A 22,613-nucleotide genomic window follows, 5' to 3' on the forward strand; every position below is an offset into this window, starting at 1 on the left:
CGCGCTGGCGAAATTTATTTCTCTCAGCAACTATGTTCACTTTCTGTACAAAAAATGCTCGCAAAGCAGTCAACGCAGTCTCATATTTGTCATCAGCCACCGTGAGGGTATAAAAAATCCTCTGTCCCTCCGTACCTAAGCAATGAATAAGTAAAGCATGCTTCCTTTTTTCTGGAATGCCCTCCGCCGACAGTGCAGTCACGTAGTTATCAAACATACGAATCCATGAATTAAACGGTATAGTCAGCTCACCCGGAGTATCCAAAAAAACAGGAGGGGGCGAGATCGCAAGCATGGCCATCCTCGTCGCCAATATGTTGTATATTTCCCAGTAATAAACTTCACTACTGCCAAGTTATCTGCTCACACCGTTTATTTACATACTTCACATACACGGGCTGCGTCCGAAAACCTAGGTAGCTGTCTTGCTGCCTAGCTATCTTATAAGAGAATGACTTGTATGGCAGCGTTTGTGCATGAAGGCACCTCACGAAATTGATTTCGGACAGACTTCTGAGGCAGTATAATGATCTACAGCAATATAGCGCGAGCTTTGGTGAGAACTAAACAAATATTTAATTACTACAGTAGTAATTTCTCGATAGAAATGATATCAAAATTGAAATATGTTGATCAAAATTGTACATTTATACACAAACTGAGCAGCAAACGCAACCTTCGGACGCCATCTTTATTTTTCTAGCTCAACTGTCACAGAATGGAAAGCACAGGATTGTGGGATATCTAAGGCAGCTAAGGATACATCTATGCTTCCTTCAAAAATCGATCTGAGGAAAGTATCTCATGAGAGAGGAAGTGAAGCTAACATTGGATTCGGACGTGCCTTGATGCCTTCTTACCTTGCAATGTGTCCTCAGAAGGCAGCATTTTTCAGTTCCGGACGCAGCCACTTTCTCAAACACTTCTTCATGTGAACTCATCCTCGTGTCTTCTATGTAGCTGATAGACTATAGCGCTATCTACTGTTAATGCCTGTATCTCAATATACCACAATATGTAAACATCCGTTATGTGAAATTATGTGAAGCTTATTTTAAAAAGAAGTAATAAATAAAAATAAAATGCATTTTTTATGATTTTTTTTTTTTTTTTTTTTTTAAAAAGGTAAACTTATGACCTCTGTGTACATATATTTGTTACCTTTTCAAATTACTTTTGGTGCAATAAAATAGTTTCTTTTTCTGCTTGAAATACATTTAAAAAAGTAATAAAATTACTTTAAATGGATTTGAATCTAATCCATTTTCACTCATTTCAATCATTCTGAATTTGCAAAAAACACTTTTGAATTCAATGAAAACCTATGAATAGATTGAACCTGTGATTCAATCAAAACCTAGAAATACCTATGAAAAGCACTTGATTGATTGGCCTCAGTCAACCGCCCTCTTACTTTGCGGAGCAAATATATATTTTGATTCTTCTTTTTTTTTCTTTTTTTATGTCATTGGTATCATGCGAGCATGTTAATTCTTACTCTAGCTCTATCTTGCGCTATCTTGAGTCTTTTTATTTCCTCCTTTTCTCTCCTCCATGTTTTTTGTGGTGTTTTTTTGTTTTGTTTTTCAGAGTCATCTCTCTTTCTGTCTAGCAGTGCATGCTTTCTCCCCTGCAGTAAATAGCGACCTTGGCGGCTGAAAAGAGAAAGCGGAGGCAGTTTTCTCTTATTTCATTTGAATCCAAGTAGTTTGAAGCTAAAACTGCTTCACCCTCATATCTCATGACTATGTCTTACATCACGCACATTCTATAGACTGAACTTATTTTCTTATTTTACTTATTTTCTGAACTGTAGAAATCAAGTTTTCCTTCATTTTACATTTCCTTTGATGTACAATATAATGAAAACATTCTGGACTTTTTTTTTTTTTTGACAAAAACACTATAGCAACCACAAGGCAACAGGGTAAAAACACTTTTCGAATACCTTAAGAACCACATAGCAACACTCAACCTCTACTATTGGTTAATCGTATAGTATTGTCCATCAGTGGAGGAGAAAATATAAAACATACTCCTACTTAATTATAATGAATAATATTAATATTGGTCATTGTAAAGTGTTACTGTCTGTTCATTCAGGAGTGTTGTTTTTTGTTTGTGTAAATTTGCAAATGTTTTGCAGGCATGGGCTGCACACCATGATCCTGGTTCCTCTGAAAACTCCAGGAGTAAAGAAGATAAGGCCACTTACCGTTTTCGGACAGGACGGTGAGTTCTGAGTAACACAATCTGCCGTGCCAGATGAAGCTTAATCAGATCTTCAACTCAGGTTCTCTCTTTTGACAGTCTTTTTACATTTGTGCTTTAAAGCCACTGTCTCACTATCACTCCACACCCTTATCACAACATTCACCCTCTCAGCATCCTGTTTGATTTTCTCTGTTCTTCCACATCTGGCTTTCCACCATATCTTTTCAGTATACAGTGCATTCCAAATTATTATGCAAGTGACATATCAGTAAGATTTCAGTACAATAAACATTCAGATTTTAGTTTTTCTAAGAAAATGTTTGTTTGTTTGTTTATCCATGTCGTTTTAGGTAACGTATCAATCTCAGACAAAATAATTTGCCAGATCTATGGAAACCCTACTTAGAGGTTATTCCACATTATTAAGCAAGTCACAGTTCTCATGCAATATGCAGAGGAAGAAAGATCTTTCTGATGATGAGAAGCATGAAATGGTGCAATGTTGTGCAAAAGGCATGAAAACAACTAATATTGTGTGAAAACTGCATGGAGATTATCAAATTATCAGAAGATTTGTGAGCGATTTAGAGCACAGCAGAACTCTGTCAGATAAAGGCTTATTTAGGAAAGTTCCTATCAAAAAAATTATTGTATTAAAAGGGCAGCTATAAAAAAAAGCCAGTGTTGAGCAGCAAACAGGTATGAAGCTGCTGGTGCCTCTGGAGTCTTGAGAACCTCTCCTTGCAGGCTGGCAGTTGTGCGTAAAGATGCATTTTAGCCACCATTAACCAAACTTCACAAAGAGAATTATTTACAGTGGGTGTAGAAATACATTTTCAAACAGTTTATTGCTGTGATGTTTTTATGCAGCATGGGATAGTGCATAGTGCATTGTATTTCAGAAGGCACTATCCTCCTTTTTATACCATAGCTGAAAATGGCCAGTTATGAACTCCACATATCTTGCAAAAGTAATTTAAATACCCTCCATCTCTCTTCCCAATATTCCAGCCCAAATTATCACCCGCCAGCTCCTTGCTGACGTCGCAGTCTTGTTGGAACGTGGTGGCCATTTACCAACCATCCAGAAATCCATCCATTTAGACCATCCATTGTAGTACGGCATTAGTCAGTGAATACAACTATTTAAAAATGAGTCTTCATGTATTTCTAAACCCACTGTAAATGTTTCTCTGTGTGAGGTTTGGTTTGCAATGGCTAAAATGCATCTTTACGCACAACTGCCAGCCTGCATGGAGAGCTTCTTGAGACTCCAGAGACACCGGCAGCTTCAAATACCTGTTTGCTGTTCAACAAATACCTGTTTGCGGCTTTTTTATAGCTGCCCTTTTAATGCAATTAAGTTTTTTGACATGAACTTTTCTTAACAAGCCTTTATCTGACCAAGTTCTGCTTTGCTCTAAATCACTCACAAATCTTACAATAATTTGATAATCTCCATTCAGTTTCACACAATATTAGTTGTTTTCATGCCTTTTTCACAACATTGCATCATTTCATGCTTTTCATCTTCAGAAAGATCTTTCTTCCTCCCCATATTGCATGAGAACTGTGACTTGCTTAATAATGTGGAACAGCCTCTAAGTAGGGTTTCCATATACCTGGCAAATTATTTTGTCTGAGATTGATACCAGTTATCTAAAAATACATGGATAAATAAACAAACATGCATTTTCTTAGAAAAACTAAAATCTGAATGTTTATTGTACTGAAATCTTACTGATATGTCACTTGCATAATAATTTGGAATGCAGTATATGTGATGACACAGATTGAAGAGGGTTCCCTTGCTTTTACTATACAGTGAATTATTGTTTATCTCTGTAGATGCGATCCATGGTGGCCATTTTGAGATCAACTTTGACAATGTGAGAGTTCCTGCTTCCAACATTGTTCTTGGTGAGATTCATTCATCATAATCTGTGTGTGTGTGTGTGTGTGTGTGTGTGTGTGTGTGTGTGTGTGTGTGTGTGTGTGTGTGTGTGTGTGTGTGTGTGTGTGTGTGTGTGTGTGTAGGTGTGTGTTTGTGTTTGCAGATTAATTATTGCAGAATAATGAGCCCACAAAAACTTCAATAACTTCAGTGCCCTGAGCACTTACTTTTTTGCACACTAGGAATTAATTTATTAAACCATAATAGATATTGATTAAAACCCTTAAAGGAAGCACTTAACACTTGCCATGTGGGTATTCACTGTCTGGTTCAACCTATTATTATTATTATTATTATAAAATGACTCAGTTTGCCATGCACATATTTATGATTGTTATATAATATAATATTGCATTACTGTTTGTGCAGCAGTCGGATTATTGTCTGGTTGCTATTTTATTTATTAATTCATTAATTAGATTCATTGTTTGCTATCTGATTGGTTGTTTGTAGGTGAGGGGCGGGGCTTTGATATCGCTCAGGGAAGGCTGGGGCCAGGTAGACTTCATCACTGCATGAGGGCTGTGGGGCTGGCAGAGTGGGCACTGGAGTTGCTATGTCAACGTGCAGCTCATAGACAAGCCTTTGGAAAGAGACTGTACCAACATGTACGTATGTGATTGACGTAAAGTTTGTTGCTGTGGTTTGTTATGTGTGCTACCTTGGATATTTTGGAGGTAGATTAGACTCTTTGATGTACAACCTAACATTAACATTAGAAAATGAAAAAATAAATGAAAATAAAATGAATGAAGTCAGGCAAATAAAAAAGAGACCCAAGAATTATTATTAAAGAAGATTTGGGGTCAGAATGTCCTTGTGAAAAAGATATTTTTGAATGTGCACTTGTAATGTACTTCATATCATAAAGGATAAAAAAGAAAAAAACCTTAAAAATAATATAATATTAATAAAATGAAAAGACAGCTTAAGTGCTCTTAAAGAGGATACACTTTCATGACTGTTTTTAAAAAGTGACAACTTTTAAAAGTGCTTTATAATAAAACATGATTTAAATCATTCTTTTAATAACACTTTGTCATGCTTTAAAGAAGTACACTTAATTTTATGTTTTGACTAAAAAATACTAAAGCACATGTAAACTACTTGATTATAGTTTGATTATAGTAACTGTAGTGTGTTATTTTACATTACACATTGTTTAATAAATGTTTTTAAATATACTAAATTGCAGCTTCATCATTGCAAATGTGTAATTACAATGATTTAAATACATCAATAGAAATTACATTTAAAGTATATTTTAGTTTACAATAAATGCTTGTCAGTACATTTGGTAATACCCATTAACCATATTTCAAGGACAATATAAGTAATTATGAAATTACATTTAAAAATTTACAAAAATCACTTTTAAGTTCAGCAAATTGCATATAAAATAATTTAACTATAATACAGTATCATTTTTATTATAATTTTAATGCAGCTAAGTATCCAAAAGCATACAGTTTGCAATTGAAAACTATTATTTCTGTAATATGCACACTTTATAAAAGTATGCTAAAGTGTACTTTTCACAGGGGTATCCTGAGGTTATGTTGTAGAGGAAGCTATTCAATGTCTGTCAGGAATGGAATAGTCTTCTGTTTAAATATTATTGTGCATAAAGAGTCTTCAATAATGCAATAAGCTTGCCAAAGGAATCTTTTGGAATCTGCTCTGACTGACCACTGGCTGGCCTTACCTCATAGCATATGGCTCATTACTGACGCCCAGTGGATGAGCATTTTAGGATGTGCATTTTGCAGTTGGAGTATTTGTACCTCATGCATTAATCCTGTAGTTTTTGTTTGGTTTAATGCATTTGATATATTCTGTGTGTTATTATTCAGGTGTAATAATGGGGTTTGTTTCTGGCTCTAGGAGGTGGTAGCTCATTGGATAGCTGAGTGTCGAATCGCCATTGCGCAGACACGTCTGTTAACATTACATGCTGCTCACACACTGGACACACAGGGCAACAAGGCTGCAAGGAAACAGGTAAAGTTGTATTATAATTTTGTCATTATCTTTTTTTTTTCTTTGATATGATGTAAAAATCTCTGAATTGCCCTTGAAATAATTAAACTGACCTGACACATTAACATCTGTCTGTCTGTCAATCACACTGTTAAAGATCTCAGTCCCTCCCACCTAATTCATGAACTGACACTCCAATAGATGATAGACGATGTGCAGAAATCAACTCTGAAAGACTGACCTTGCATAACATCACATTCACACACACACATACACACGCGCTACATGGCAGCGGCAGGTCGCAGCGCCACTTCCGGTGGCATCGGCAGCTGCCACGGATTTCTTCTGGCAGCTGCCACCAACTCTGGCAGCTGCCTGAAGAAATCCGTGGCAGCTGCCACCAACTCTGTGGATTTCTTCAGGCAGCTGCCACGGTCTTTCTAGGAGTTTCACGATGTTGCTGCTGTTTGCTGTCTGTATAGACAAAACAGCGTACGAGTATTGGAGGGCTTTAGTTTTGGAATTCAGCAGCACACAATGTCAGGCTTTGAGGTGCACTATCATTTTCAGGTGAAATTGAGCTGTGAAATATTTTTTTTTTTGCTATTTTAATTCATTCATACAGATTGACTGACTGACTGAATAAATGAATGAATGTGAAATCACCTTCAGTTCGTTCACAGACAGTCTTACCATAATAGCAAGTATGCGCGGACCGCGAAATATAGGGGCGGCTAGATTGACCGCTCATTTCTGGATGGCGGCTGGCTTGACCGCAGTCTGTTTTCAGTGGCGTACGGTGGTATTTTAAACTAATAATATCCCACAGGTGTATTATTTATTATTATTATTATAATACATATTTATGTATCAGTTGCCAGAGTTCGTATATATATATATATATATATATATATATATATATATATATATATATATATATATATATATATATATATATATATATACAGTATATATACATGTGTATACAACATATATGTATATGTATAGATAATATATATATATATATACAGGGGTGCAACTATCCAGTGTTAGAGGGGTATGCAGCAAAAAATTTTGGCGCCCCCCCCACCCCCACTTCTAAAAAAAATAAGTGTGCTGGACATCATCATGTATGGGTTTGAAATAATAAATGTTTATTTTAAAGTATATCAGACAGCCACTGTAAGCCTACCATAATTATATATGTACACATATGTAAAAAAAAAAAAAAAAAAAAAAACTATTTCTTTCCATGATAAACCAGCCTTATTGCATAAGTAATGTTTTCCAGCTTCTAGTCATTATTATTATGCATGCTACCTTATATTTACCAGTTGTCATTTTACTTTAATAAAATTGAGATGTGTCATGAATGGGATTGGTACCAAAGGGTTTAACCAAAATCCAAATGTAGATATCAGCAACATTATTTTGCAGTAAGTAAGTAAACACTTGTCAGTCAACATTAATATTTGCAAGCCTCCATGTTTGGTAGCAAATATATGCATAATTTCCACGGTAAACCAGAGATATTAAAGTTGTTTTCCAGATTCTTGTCATTTATTGTACATGCTACCTTATATTTTTCAGTTTTCAGCTCAGCAACTTCGGTTTTGCATATTCTAAGCTAGCTACATATTCTGTCTGCTACATTCCCAGTGTTAGCAAATGCTAGCTAATCTGTTAACATGAATAACGTATTTGCAAGCCTCCAAGCATAGACGTCACATTTTAAATCCTACCTGTTGCCTTTCACCATCCACTTATTTAGCTGCTGTCGCATCCCTTGACATGTCATTTCCTTTTCCCTCTTTCTTTTTCTATTTTTAGCCCCCGATAGCTTTTTTGCTTTATCCATCTTTTTCAAGTTTCAATTACAACTCACTTACGTTACTGCTGCTCACTCAGCGCTGCGCCCCGCCCACTCGCGATATTACCCTTATGTCTAAATTCTATGATGGAATCTTATGAGGGCACCGGCGCCTACTCTAGCCTGTTAGTCCTCTAAAATTTATATAACTTTTTTTTTATGTATAACTTTTATATAAATTTATATAACTTTTATTATTTAAAAAAATAAAAAATAAAATAACCATCGCTTTGGCGCCCCCATGGTGCGGCGCCCCTATGCGCCGCATATAGCGCATACCCACTTTTTGCGCCACTGTATATATATATATACATGGGCGGCATTAGGGGGGGGGCAACTGCCCCCCCATAATTTTTCCCGATGTGAGCCGTCAGTTGAGCGCGAGCTTTTCAAAGATAGCCTACTCCGAGTCCTTTGCCCGTGAGCGCGGAAAGACCGTGGTCACAAAAAACGCGGCCACTATTCAGAGAGTCAAAGCTAGTCCACCGTCTAGTAAACGTTTCTGAAAACACACGATAAACATCAGATACAGGAGACATGCAGTACTGAACATTGGACGGTCCATGCATGTGGATTTGGATAAAACAGTTAATCGCTTTGATGCCGTGCCCGAACGCCGTTTATCCCTTCACAGTGGCGTATATCGGACGGGGCACGCAGGGCTATTAAATTCTTCTTATTATTATTATGCTACTTTTATTATTCAGATAATATTGTAATTAATTTGCCCCACAACATCATAGCGCATCACCGCATAAACGATGCGCTGTGAGTGAGGATAAAAGATTAGTTGGATACTCCTCATTTAAAAAACAACTAGTTTATTTTCGTAAAATTTTACATTTTTTTCCTAACTATCGACCACAAGAGAAATATTAAGATTTTCTAGACTACTTTAAGTCGTAAAGTGAGCTGGATATATTAAATTGTAGCGCATGGATTCGACAGGCATGTATTCATAATACTAAGCGGGGAAGCCCCATCCCAGCTCTACAGCGCCACACAACTTTCCTATGTAAATCTGTGGTGAAAAATTGAATTGCAGCACCCTCTCATAGAGAGCCGTTGTGGCAGATTTCTGGCTGCCCCGCTTATTTCCACGTTAAACACACCTCACGTACACCTCGCTCCAGACCAAGACGATATCAGTCCGCTTCAGATATGTGTCTGCATCAGAGGTCAGTAACTGTTTGGCATGTCTGTTCTTCCTATGTGTAACATTAATGAGGGTATAAACCCTTTAATTTAAATGTGCTAATTTCTCGAATTCTTACATAACTATTCTAAAACAATATTCTACAAACAAAATTCGGAAGCAATAAATACAATTCTAAGATTTTGTGTGTTGTGTGTACTAAAGTCTGTCGATCATCATTAGAGCGCCACCCTCAGGCTGAATAACGCAAGGACATTCGAATTCTGCCAAAAGTGTGTCTGATGCGTTCAGCGATTAGAATATAAAGCTTGCAAAATGTTTATAATAAACTACACTCTAAAAAATGCTGGGTTAAAAAAAACCCATGCTGGGTAAAATATGGACAAACCCAGCAGGTTGGGTTAAAATGTTTATAATAAACTAGCGTTAACACCCAGAATCTGCCCTACCTATATTTATGGCAAGGAGCCGCTACTGTTCTCTAGTGAGACTTCATCCGCATAACTCTCACGCAAAGTTTGCTCATTGTTTGTGTGATATCAACTGGCTCGGCTTCATGGTTTAAAATCGTAATACCTATTATCAATATTGCGACGTGATATTTTTCTTTATCATCAGTTGCTCGCAAAATGATGAACTCTGATTCCAGATATCGTCCGCCTCATTTCCCGTATTAATACAATTAAGTGAATTATTAAATAAATAAGTAAAAAAAAAAGAACAAGCAAACTTAAACTTGTTTGCTTAAAACTTCCGCGAATAATTTGCTGATGCAGGTACAAAAAGATGTTTACCTGCAAAAAAAAATAAAAAATTCTTGCCCCCCCTAACTCGAGAGTCAAATGTCGCCCATGTATATGTATATATATATATATATATATATATATATATACACACACATATACACACACACACACACACACACACACACTGCTCAAAAACATTAAAGGAACACTTTGAAAACACATCAGATCTCAATGGGGAAAAATATCATGCTGGATCTCTATACTGACATGGAATGGGTAATGTGTTAGGAACTAAAGGATGCCACATCGTTTGATGGAAATGAAAATTATCAACCTACAGAACACTGAATTCAAAGACACCCTAGAAATCAAAGTGAAAAAATTATGTGGCAGGCTTGTCCATTTTACTGAAATTTCATTGCAGCAACTCAAAATGGTACTCGGTAGTTTGTATGTTTTGTAGGGCTCTGGCAGTGCTCATCCTGTTCCTCCTTGCACAAAGGAGCAGATACTGGTCCTGCTGATGGGTTAAGGACCTTCCACGCCCCTGTCCAGCTCTCCTAACTGCCTTACTCGTGGAATCTCCTCCATGCTCTTGAGACACAGCAAACCTTCTGACTATAGCACATATTGATGCGCCATCCTGGAGGAGCTGGACTGCCTGTTAAACCTCTGTAGGGTCCAGGTATCACCTCATGCTACCAGTAGAGACACTGACCCTGACAAAAACTAGTGAAAAACAGTCAGAAAAGATGAATAGGGAAAAAAATGTCAGTGGCCTCCACCTTTAAAACCATTCCTGTTTTGGGGGTCATCTCATTGTTGCCCATCTAAGTGCAGCTGTTAATTTCATTAACACCAAAGCAGCTGAAACTGATTAACAACCCCCTCTGCTAAATGACCAGATCAGTACTCCAGGAGTTTAACTGACTTGATGCTATTCTCTGATTAAAAACTGTTCCTATATATATATATATATATATATATATATATATATATATATATATATATATATATATATATATATATATATATATATATATATATTATTATTATTATTATTATTATTATTATTATTATTATTATTATTATTATTTTAATTCACGTCCCTGTTACCCTTACTGTTGTCACTTTTTCCTGGTTAAATAAACATTACTAATATAAGGCCAAATACAGTTATATTTTGTATTTTTACACTATGTAATATTCTGTTTATCAAAACCAATAAGTGTTTGTTAAGTGTTAGTGTTTTTATGTATTTTTATATTTATTCCAGATTAATAACAAAAGGCAGAAAAAAATACAAATATGTACTGTTCTTTTTAACTTTACCAGCGGGTGTCGCTGTTGGACAAAGTTACTTTATTAAAACTAGAGTGACTTAAATTTTTAATATCACATTTTTTAATACTTGAGTTTTTTAAATCGATTATTTTCTCAGCCTGTTTTGTTTCTAAGGAGACTCTGCCTCCCTTGCCTTGACTGATGGCGGGCAACGACTGATGGCAGAATCCGTACAACACACAAACATCAGAAATGTAATCTTAAATTATGATCCTTGCGGTTTTGAGGTTATGTAAATATACAACCAACTAGTTATTAACTAAAGCGTTACATTAAATAAAAATGTTTGTGTGTGTTGCACTCGAGCGTAGTACTATTGGCAGAGCACTCCTATGTGTTCTTTTATGGGGAAATTATTATGCAATTTAGTTTATTGGGATCATATTCTGGTCCCATTTACTTGCTGGTATGTAATATGCATCATCATATCTTTTATTAAAAAAAAGAAGGAAAAAAAAGTGTAGTTTGCAGCCAGAAACGGCGACAAACGATCGTGACTGCTGGCACAAACTCTGGCATGCTGATACATAAAAATGTATAATAATAATAATAATAATAATAATGCAATTGTGGGAACTTTGCATCATAATTTTAAAATACCACCGCACGCCACTGAAACACTCAAACAGCGACAAACTCCGAGAAAGACCGTGGCAGCTGCCACGAATCTGCCGATGCCACCGGAAGTGACGCTGCGACCTGCCGCTGCCAGAGGGAGCGCCAGGCCCTGCTGCCTTTCTTTCTGTCACTCTGTCAACAGATGTGTCTGTGGGAGTGATATGTTCACATGGGACGTGTTCAACTCCAGAGAGCAGTAGAGCCTAACATAACAATTTGTAATGTTTCCAAAATTTTCCAAAAAGTCTCTTATGCTCACCAAGGCTGCATTTATTTAACTAAAAACAGTAATATTATACAGTAATAATTTTAAATAATTGTTTTCTATACATTTAAAAATGTAATTCATTCCTGTAATGACAAAGCTAAACTTTCAGTATCATTACTCCAGTCTTCAGGTGACACATGATCCTTCAGAAATCATTCTAATATGTTGTTTTGCTGCTCAAGAAACATTGTTATTATTATTGTTATCAATGTTGCAAACAGTTTTTGCTGCTTAACATGTTTGTGAAAATGATACCATTTTAACATTTGTGGTAAGATTTAAAAAAGAGAGAAATTAATATGTTTATTCCTCAAGGATGCATTAAATTGAACAAAAGTGACAGCGAAGACAATTATAGTGTTACAAACTATTTCTGTTTAATAAATTCTTTCATGTGACACGAAAGACTGGAGTAATGATGCTGAAAATTCAACTTTGTCATCACATGAATAAATTACATTTTAAAATATATTAAAATAGAAAACAATTATTTTATATTGTAATAATATTTCACAATATTGCTGTTTTAGTGTATTTTTGATTAAATAAATGCAGCCTTGGTGAGCATTAGAGACTTCTTTCAAAAACAAAAAAATTAATTGCAATTTTCCAAACTTTTGACAGGTACTGTATGTTAGTGCAGGTGTTTTAAAGCTGGGGTGCAGGAGTCTGTAAGAGGATGCAAAGGAATGTGTGAAAGATTTGAGAATTTTTGTTAAGGGTTGTTAAAGCTAATGTTTGTACTTAAGGTATTGAAAATGTATTTCGTTTAAATGCTTTCACAAAATTATGATTTGTTTAGTACAATTAATGACAATGTAAATGTCAATTATTTAATTTAGGAAACGGGAAATTATTACTTTTTTTTTTTTTTTTTTTTAATAATATTTGATTTGAAAATATTTTGAGAAGGGGGTCCCTTGCAAGGTCATCATTTTTTTTTTTTTTTTTTGAGGGTCTTTAGTACAGGCCCCCTAAGGGGACAAAAAAAAAAATCAGATAAGATTAAAAAATATATTTCAATGCGTTTCTCAGAGAAGCTTTGCAAAAGCATTGAAATAATAGTTTTTACACCCACCTCATGTTATTTCTATCACCAATTTTGCATTTGTTTGCAAAAGTTCCCTTTCATGAAACTCAAAAAAGCAATGTAATGCAATTTTTCCTCCTATTTAATTTTTTTCTCCATCACCATTTCCCTTTAGAGGCTCCATACTTTGACATCAAAAAGTTTTAAACTGCTTGTGTTAATTTCCCTCTTAAAGTTTACAAAATTAATTAACTATTAGTTAAATATTGGCCAGGGTCAAAAATGAACTTTTCCATTAAGGGGCTTTATTTGTCCCCAAAATTTGTTTATTCACACAGACTGCTTAATGCTGCTAGACGGTGGTATTGATGTATTACAAAAAATATCCATATATGATGTAATAATGAAAAAAGTAATTAAATAAATAAATCCATTCCTTTTTAAAACCATTAATAAAAACAAACGTCTTAATCCAGTTCCCACCTTCCAGCCCTCAACTCTATCCATATACAGTACATACACTTTTCACCATCTTCCATGTGTTCCATTGCAGCTGTGGCAGGGGCCATTTGCACACATTGCAGTTCCCTAGGGTCAGCCAAAATAGTAGGGCTCCGTATCCCGCTGGCTATAGTCACGGTAACACAGCATTCAGGCTTCTGCTAAAGAGTGATGAAGCATATTCTTGTAACAATTTTGTTAATGTTAGCCTACCTGCAGTTTCCTTCTTGCTGAGCCAACACCTTATGTGATTCATATTGTGGGTTTGGAGAAAAGCCAAACACCTTAAGCACATCTCCTGCTGGGGAGGTTTTAAAGTAGATACATACACACCCATCACTGTATGCAGCCTGTTTCTGAATTATACACTCGTGCACGTTGGTTTATAATGAGGCCCGGTCCTCCAGCAGATGAGCGAACGTGATTGCAGATCTCATATTTATCTTTTCATGTCTGTGTATTCAAAATTAAATGTCTTGTTGGATGCATACCAGATCCACACAAATCTATAATTGTACGAAACATCCAAGGATTAAGTTAGTGAGATGAAATCTTATTAGTTTTACTGCATGTTCCTGTGGAGATATTGGTGCCTGTAAGGCCCCAGTGTGGTGCTTTTAAATTAGACCCTCTCAAATGAAGGACATTAACCAGAAGAAACACACGCATTCACACAGATCTGTTTGCCACCCACGTTTAAGATCTTGACCTTGTTGGTATATTTATTTTTCCTCATTAGATTGCTATGATAAAGGTGGCAGCAGGCAGGATGGCGAGTAATGTGGTGGACTGTGCCATTCAGGTTTATGGGGGTGCAGGAGTGTCTGATGACTTCCCACTTGCAGAAATGTGAGTAAATTATTGTTTCATTTAGTATAGTATTGTTTCAAATAATATAGTATTTTCTGAAATTTTGTAGGTGAGGTAAATGGGTTTTTAAACTAGTGACAAGTATCAATGTATTTCAATAAAGTACTATTGAAAGACATTGCTTTATCAATGGTGTATATATACAGTGCCATTTAGGTATGAATACTACCATGATATCTATAATCAATGTTTTGGAATATATAGATGTGTTATTTAGTGTTAACACCTGTGATTAATATTTTTCAAAACACTTGCACAGAAGCCGCTTCTCAGACAGTGTACAGTTTTGAGTTCCCTTTCAGTCGGTCACGTTCGACGTACGTCAGTAGTGACCGACGAATTGGGATATCGCTTAGAGAGCCCTATCATCTTCGTGTAAACTAAAACAAGCCAATGGAATTGGCGTGCGATATTTGCATAATGCGCACCGCCCCCGACAGGTGTATATAAATAGGAAGCAGATGCAATCGCACTCTGTCTTTCGCTTCGGATCCATTCACTGGTGTCCTGTTCAGAAGATTCCTTTCTTCGTTTGTTTTATTCTAAAACATTGCCTCAGAAGAGCGAGCTTTCAGTGCTGGTGAAACGGCACGTTCAGCGAGGTCGCGAGTCTCCGAGGAGCTGAGCTATAAGCTCGAAAACTGCTGTTTTCACAGCAACACAAAGAGTGTGTGCGTGTGTAGCGATTTGGGCCGGTTCCTCGGTGTGTCAGGGAGTGGTGTACCTGACACATCGCGTCGCTCCCTGGGTGCTTCAGCACGAGTGAGTTGACTTCCCCTTCTAAAAGAGCTTTACAGACGAACTCTGACAGTATGTCATTTCGTCTGTGCGTTAATGGGTGCGGTCGTTCCCTGGTCCCTGCTGATGGGCACAATCGTTGCATCTCGTGTTTGGGCATTCTGCACGCTGAAGCAGCTTTTGTGGATGGTTCATGTTCCCATTGCGGGAACATGACTATCGCGATGCTGAGGTCGAGACTCTCCTTCCTGAAGTCTCAGGAAGCGGGGGTCCCCTCTCCTGTGCCGCGTACGACCGTTTTTTCCGGCCCCGGGAACCGGAATGACGGTACGGCGCTGTATAGGAAGGGTGACCTGAGGATTACGGTCAGGGCTTCCCCGCCGAGCGGAAACGCTCCTCGGGCCCCTGCCGCCTCATCAGCACCGCAACCCATCGTGCCACCATTGGTTTCCGGTGGGCCCTCTACGGACTGTCCAGCCGTTACCTTTGGTGTGCCGGCGGCGGATCGGATGTCGATCGCTGCATCGGAAGGTGAGCCTGAGTCCTCGGGGGAGGAAGATTCGGACGCGCTGCCGCCCGGGACGGTAGCGTTGCCCGAGTCGGATCCCGAGCTCACGGCTGTGCTCTCCCGGGCCGCCTTGTGCATTGGGCTTGAGTGGAACCCTCCACCCTGTCCCGGCCCATCTCGGTTGGATGATTGGTACTTGGGCGTCTCGCCCCAATGCCTTTCTTCCCGGAAGTACACGATGAGGTGACCAGGTCTTGGCAAGCTCCGCATGGGGCTCGTACAGGGCCTGGTCCCTCGTCCGCATTCACCTCCCTGGACGGCGGGCTAGCCAGGGGGTACGCGAGGATCCCGCCAGTCGAGCGGTCTGTTGCGACGCAGTTGTGTCCAACGGCCGCTGGCTGGCGCGGTGAGCCGCGTCTCCCGTCCCAGGCCTGTGAATTCTCAGCCGGTCTGACTGAGAAAGCTTACAGTGCCTGTGGGCAGGCTGCCTCTGCCCTGCACGCGATGGCCCTTTTGCAGGTCTATCAGGCAAAAGCGCTGTCGCAGATGCCCCAGGAAGGTCCTGACCAACAGCTGCTTGGGGAGCTGCGTGCTGCCACTGACCTCCGGGCAACGAAGGTGACAGCGCGTTCTGTTGGTCAGGCGATGTCTACTCTGGTAGCCCAGCAACGCCACCTCTGGCTGACCTTGGCAGACATGAGGGAGACCGACAAACATCGGTTCCTGGATTCCCCCGTGTCTCCGGTCGGCCTTTTCGGCGACGCGGTGGAGAGCTGTGCCCAACAGTTCTCCGCTGCACAGAAGCAGGCTGAGGCTATCAGACATGTCATGCCACGGCGGTCCGCTGCTGCCTCCACCCAGCCGCCCGTGGCTCAGCCTCAGCCCGCTCGTCGCCGAGGGCGCCCGCCTGCGTCTTCCTCCGCCCCTGCTAAGTTGGCAAAGCAGCAGCCTACACCAGCCAAACAGCAGGGTGCCGGTCGCAGACGTGGAGCGGAAGGTTCCTGCCCTTTGGGAGAGTATTCCATCTGCTCTCCCACCCCCGGAGGAGGGCCGGGGGGGATTTTGTGGCAGCTGTCCATCTACCGCCGCTGGCTCTCCGGAGTCCAGCGGTACCCACTTTGCCACAAAAAGAGCAGTTTCCTCAAACTCCAGGTCACAACAAGGGGTGTCTGCCAGTGTGCCAGGCTCCGCCTCGCCGCTGACAGCTCCCTCCCCATTCGCCAGCAGGCGGCAGTGTGGTGGCGCAGACCGCGTCCCATGCGCTGTCTCCCATGCACACTGCTGCCTCGCAGAGTCCGACCCCACTCCGGGCCGCCCCCAAGCCGCCCGAGTCGGGTCCCTCTCTGCCTTGCTGCCCCACCCCCGGTGCGTCTGTGGTGCCTTTGGTCCCGCTGGCTCAGTGTCTGGAAGCGTGGATCACGCTCCCCAGCCTGTCCAGTTGGCTCATTCGTACTATCAGACTCGGCTATGCGATTCAGTTCGCCCGGCGTCCCCCGGTCTTCAGGGCTGTCCACTTCACTCCGGTGTCGTTGGACAGTGCACCTGTTCTCCGGGTGGAGATTGCTGTCCTCCTGGCGAAGGATACAATCAAGCCGGTCCCTCCAGCCGATATGAAGTCGGGGTTCTACAGCCCCTACTTCATTGTACCGAAAAAGGGCGGTGGGCTACGGCCAATCCTGGACCGTCCCCAGGATTGGTTTGCAGCAATAGACCTGAAGGACGCGTGCTTTCATGTCTCGATTCTGCCTCGACACAGACCCTTCCTAGGTCGGTCTGCGTTCGAGGGTCGGGCATGTCAGTACAAAGTCCTACCCGACATGGTTGTAGCTCCCAGCCGGTTGGGTCTTCAGGTCAACTGGGACAAGAGCAAACTCGCCCCCGGGTAGAGGATCTCTTGTCTCGGTCTCGAGCTAGACTCGGTCACACGGACTGCGCGTCTCACCAAGGTGCGCGTCCAGTCGGTGTTGAACTGCCTGAGCTCGCTCAAGTGCAGGACAGCGGCTCCACTGAAAGATTTTCAGAGGCTCCTGGGGCATATGGCATCTGCAGCCGCGGTAACGCCACTCGGATTGCTTCATATGAGACCGCTTCAACACTGGCTCCGCGGCCGGGTCCCGAGATGGGCGTGGCAGTGCGGCACGCTCCGTGTCCCCGTGACACCGAGCTGCCGTCGCACCCTTGTCCGGTGGTTGGACCCTTCGTTCCTGTGGGCCGGAGTACCCCTCGAACGAGTGTCCAGGCACGCTGTGGTCTCCACAGATGTCTCTGCCACGGGATGGGGGGCCACGTACAACGGGCATGCAGTGACAGGTCTTTGGACAGGGCCTCAGCTGCATTGGCATACCAATTGCCTCGAGTTGCTAGCGGTTCGTCTTGCGCTGGCCCGCTTCAAGAAGCTGTTGTCAGGCAAGCACGTTCTAGTCCGCTCACAAAGCACTGCGGCCGTTGCGTACCCCAACCGTCAAGGTGGTCTACGCTTCCGTCGCATGTCGCAACTCGCCCGCCATTTCTTGTTGTGGAGTCAGAAGGATCTGAGGTCCCTTCGGGCCACTCGTGTCTCAGGTGTGCTCAACCGTGCAGCCGACGAGCTGTCACGGCAGCATCTACTTGCGGGCGAGTGGCGGCTCCACCCCCAGGCGGTCCAGCTGATTTGGCAGCGTTTCGGCGAGGCCCAGGTAGTCCTGTTTGCCTCCCCGGAAACTGCCCTCTGCCAGTGGTTTTATTCCCTGACCGGCGGCACGCTCGGCACGGATGCCCTGGCACACAGCTGGCCCCCGGGTCTGCGCAAACATGCGTTTCCCCCAGTGAGCCTTCTCGCACAACTCATGTGCAAGGTCAGGGAGGACGGGGAGCAGGTTCTGTTAGTGGCTCCGTACTGGCCCACTCGGACCTGGTTCTCAGACCTCATTCTCCTCGCGACAGCACCTCCCTGGCCGATTCCTCTGAGGAAGGACCCCCTGACTCAGAGACGGGGCACCCTGTGGCACCCGCGTCCCGATCTGTGGAACCTCCACGTGTGGTCCCTGGACGGGATGCGGAGGTTCTGAGTGATCTCCCGCAAGCGGTCGTAGACACCATCACTTCCGCTAGAGCTCCTTCCACTAGGAATCTCTATGCGTTGAAGTGGAACCTGTTCGTCGAATGGTGCGCCTCTTGCCGAGAGGACCCACGATCATGTTCGGTCGGATCCGTGCTTTCCTTTCTGCAAGATGGGTTGGAGCGAAGGCTGTCTCCCTCCACCCTCAAGGTGTATGTTGCCGCTATTGCCGCACATCACCATGCAGTTGAGGGTAAGTCCCTGGGGAAACACGATCTGATCGTCAGATTCCTGAGGGGGGCCAGGAGACTGAATCCTCCTCGCCCTTCCTCCGTACCCTCTTGGGATTTGACCCTGGTTTTCACAGCTCTCCGGGGTCATCCCTTCGAACCTTTGCAATCAGTCGACCTGAAACTAATGTCTCTTAAGACGGTTCTTCTGGTTGCATTGGCTTCCCTGAAGAGGGTAGGGGATCTGCATGCATTTTCGGTCGACGAAACGTGCCTAGAATTCGGGCCCGGTGATTCTCACGTCATCCTGAGACCCCGGCCTGGATACGTGCCCAAGGTTCCTACCACTCCCTTCAGAGATCAGGTAGTGAACTTGCAAGCGCTGCCCTCGGAGGAGGCAGACCCAGCCCTAGCTTTGCTCTGTCCCGTCCGCGCTCTGCGCGTTTACGTGGACAGAACGCGAAGCTTCAGGACCTCAGATCAGCTCTTCATCTGTTACGGAGGCCAGCAGAAGGGAAAGGCTGTCTCCAAGCAGAGGATGGCCCACTGGATAGTGGATGCCATCGCCTTGGCGTACGAATCCCAGGGCGTGCCTTGCCCGCTCGGGTTGAGAGCCCACTCCACCAGAGGGGTGGCCTCTTCCTGGGCGCTGGCTCATGGCGCCTCGCCGACAGATATCTGTAGAGCTGCGGGCTGGGCGACACCAAACACGTTCGCTAGGTTTTATAGCCTACGTGTAGAGCCGGTATCCTCACATGTACTCGCATCCACTAGTCGGTAGACGTGTTGTACCCACTCTAAGTGTCGGCTTGCAATGCCATTCCCGCCACTGGCCGGATACGTGCATACTTTCACTCCAGTCGTGTTCCCCGCTTGGCGAACCCTGTTGAGTTCCTCCGCCTCCCCCTTCGGCTCGGACATTGTGGAGTGTCTGATGCCAGGCCTACATCCGTCGCTGACGCTGTCTGTTGGCTGGGGCCAATATGTTGTGACCCCTCTATGTGAGCAGTCCCATATGTGTATTTTCCACGGTTTAAAACTCCCTACGGGCCGAGTCCGTGTCTTTCCCTTAGCAGAGCCAGCTCTGCTGTCACCTGTCAGATGAGTCTCCCCCTACCAGGTGGAGCCATCCCAGGGACTCCATATGCGTACTGCCCCCCGGGCCAGTCCATGTGTGTATTCCCACGTAAACTCCTCCCCCATTGGGTAGGTAGTGGTCTCCGCAGCGTCCCTTACGGGTTCGCTTCCCCAGTGTGTCTAGTTTACTTAGTGGGTAGTGGTTAGACAGCAGTAGACTCTCTCGGTGTAAGCTCGCCCCCTTCACCGCCAGCCGGTGCTATGGGCGGCTGAGCTTGCGCTGGGCACTGGAAGGGGTTTCGTAACTGTGGCGCTTTAGTTGGGATCCCAATTCGTCGGTCACTACTGACGTACGTCGAACGTGACCGACTGAAAGGGTACCCTCGCTGTAGCGCAGACACCAGTTGTCTCCTCAGCGAAAAACAGAGTGCGATTGCATCTGCTTCCTATTTATATACACCTGTCGGGGGCGGTGCGCATTATGCAAATATCGCACGCCAATTCCATTGGCTTGTTTTAGTTTACACGAAGATGATAGGGCTCTCTAAGCGATATCCCAATTCGTCGGTCACTACTGACGTACGTCTCCGTTCCCTCCTTCAGGGAACGAGGGTTACATACGTAACCGAGACGGTTTTTTTTTGGGGGGGGGGGGGGGGGGGGGGTTGGGGAGGGGGGGTTTGAGATAATGAATAATGAATTTTGTCAAAATGCCCATTTTTGTGTCAGATCTGCGTCATGTGCATCATGTCTTAAAGGTCCCGTTCTTCGTGATCCCATGTTTCAAACTTTAGTTAGTGTGTAATGTTGTTGTTAGAGTATAAATAAAATCTGTAAAATTTTAAAGCTCAAAGTTCAATGCCAAGCGAGATATTTTATTTAACAGAAGTCGCCTACATCGAACGGCCAGTTTGGACTTACATCCCTCTACTTCCTTCTTTAATGACGAAAAAGGGGGCATGGTCTAGTTGCGCTATGTGAAAAATACTGTGTTTTTTTACACGCGAAACATGAACACATGTTATATTGCACACTATAAACACAATCAAAGCTTCAAAAAAACACGAAAAACCGGACCTTTAAAGTGACAGCGTCCTAATATACCTGCTGCTCTCTGTGTAAGTGCTCTTGACTGAATAACTTTTGTAGCTTTAATAAGGATTTGTCAGTATTTAATTACACAGTGAAGAATTGCAGTGTTTTTGCACATTACATTATTATTATTAATATTATTATTGTAACACTTTTTAGTTAGGTTCCATAAGTCAATTTTAGTTAATAAAAATACAACTGATCATTTTTAATTCATGTTAGTTCAGGTCCATTAAATAATATTAACAGATACAACATCAGCTAACAAATGCTTTAGAAGTATTTTTCATTGTTAGTCGATGTTATTTAATATAGTTAACTATATTATAGTTAACAACTAATTAACCTTATTGTAAAGTGTTATCATTATTATTATTATTATTATTATTATTATTATTATTATTGGTAATGGTTTAATAAATGAAAATATGTTAGGCTAAACACACAACTAAACTAAGCAAAGATTATATCCAGAATAAAGAAAGTAAAGGAAAGTAAAGAAAGAGAGAGAGAAGAGAAAGGCAAGATTACAATCAGTTAACCACAACCTACGAGAAACATCAAAGAATCAGGGCCACATTAAAAGGGGCACAATAACTTAGAAATGTGTCTAAAGGCTGCAAACAAGTACTTGCATTGACTTCGGTTGCTGAATAAGTCCAGATGCGGTAGATTCTGGAGATTCTTGATTAATTTGTCAGGAGTGCGCATTCGTTTGAGTTCTTCTGGGTGGTCCACACTGAATCCAGTAAAGTTGAACTTGAACTTGAACACAAACTTGAAGATAAAGTTGTCGGAAGGAGACAAGAAACGTGGTGTCTCTGAAGAGATTAAGCAAAGATGTACCTGATTTGAGGTTTCTTAAAGGCCCTATTACTTCACACCCATTTCGTTGAGGTGACCAATCAAAGATGACCAGGAGAAAGTCTTTGTTATATCTCATCACCCTATTTGCATGTTTATGTTGGTCTGTGGAATTTTTGCAGTTTTGCTCCTAGTATGGTAAAAAATGTTATGATGCATTTTATCATTGCATACTACACAACATTAATTATGAAAGTAAGAGAGGATTCTTTTGATACCACAAAAGATGGGGATTTGAAGCCATTAAAGCAGTGATACACCTGGATATCAGCATTTGAAGTTACCCTAGCCGAGGTGATAATGGCCTTTGAAGAGAACTGGTTTTGCGACTCTTTAGGGCTGATGACTTAGTTTGAACAAAAGGGGGGAGAAAAGGAAGGATTTTATGATGCCTAAAGCATTTTGATCATGTCCATTCGTAACATATTATTTATTAATGTTAATAATAATAATGATAATAAAATGCACATTGTTACATGTACGGTGTCCTGTGACCTAGTTTTTCCCCAGTCTGTC

The 22,613-nt window shown here is 41.8% G+C and overlaps 1 protein-coding gene across 5 annotated transcripts in view; it reads left to right on the top strand.

The window, feature by feature from the left end:
- The window catches only part of acad11 (acyl-CoA dehydrogenase family, member 11), a 133,747-nt gene that overhangs the window by 108,994 nt on the left and 2,140 nt on the right, over positions 1 to 22,613 (top strand). For all 5 annotated transcript variants that reach the window (XM_067377179.1, XM_067377178.1, XM_067377177.1 and 2 more), the window contains 5 exons: positions 2,147 to 2,232; positions 4,063 to 4,134; positions 4,622 to 4,776; positions 6,053 to 6,169; positions 14,421 to 14,530. In XM_067377179.1, coding sequence (XP_067233280.1) covers positions 2,147 to 2,232; positions 4,063 to 4,134; positions 4,622 to 4,776; positions 6,053 to 6,169; positions 14,421 to 14,530 — 540 coding nt within the window. The remainder of the gene's footprint in view (positions 1 to 2,146; positions 2,233 to 4,062; positions 4,135 to 4,621; positions 4,777 to 6,052; positions 6,170 to 14,420; positions 14,531 to 22,613) is intronic.

The sequence above is a fragment of the Chanodichthys erythropterus genome, chromosome 23, assembly GCF_024489055.1.
Source record: "Chanodichthys erythropterus isolate Z2021 chromosome 23, ASM2448905v1, whole genome shotgun sequence".
Classification (NCBI taxonomy): Eukaryota; Metazoa; Chordata; class Actinopteri; order Cypriniformes; family Xenocyprididae; genus Chanodichthys; species Chanodichthys erythropterus.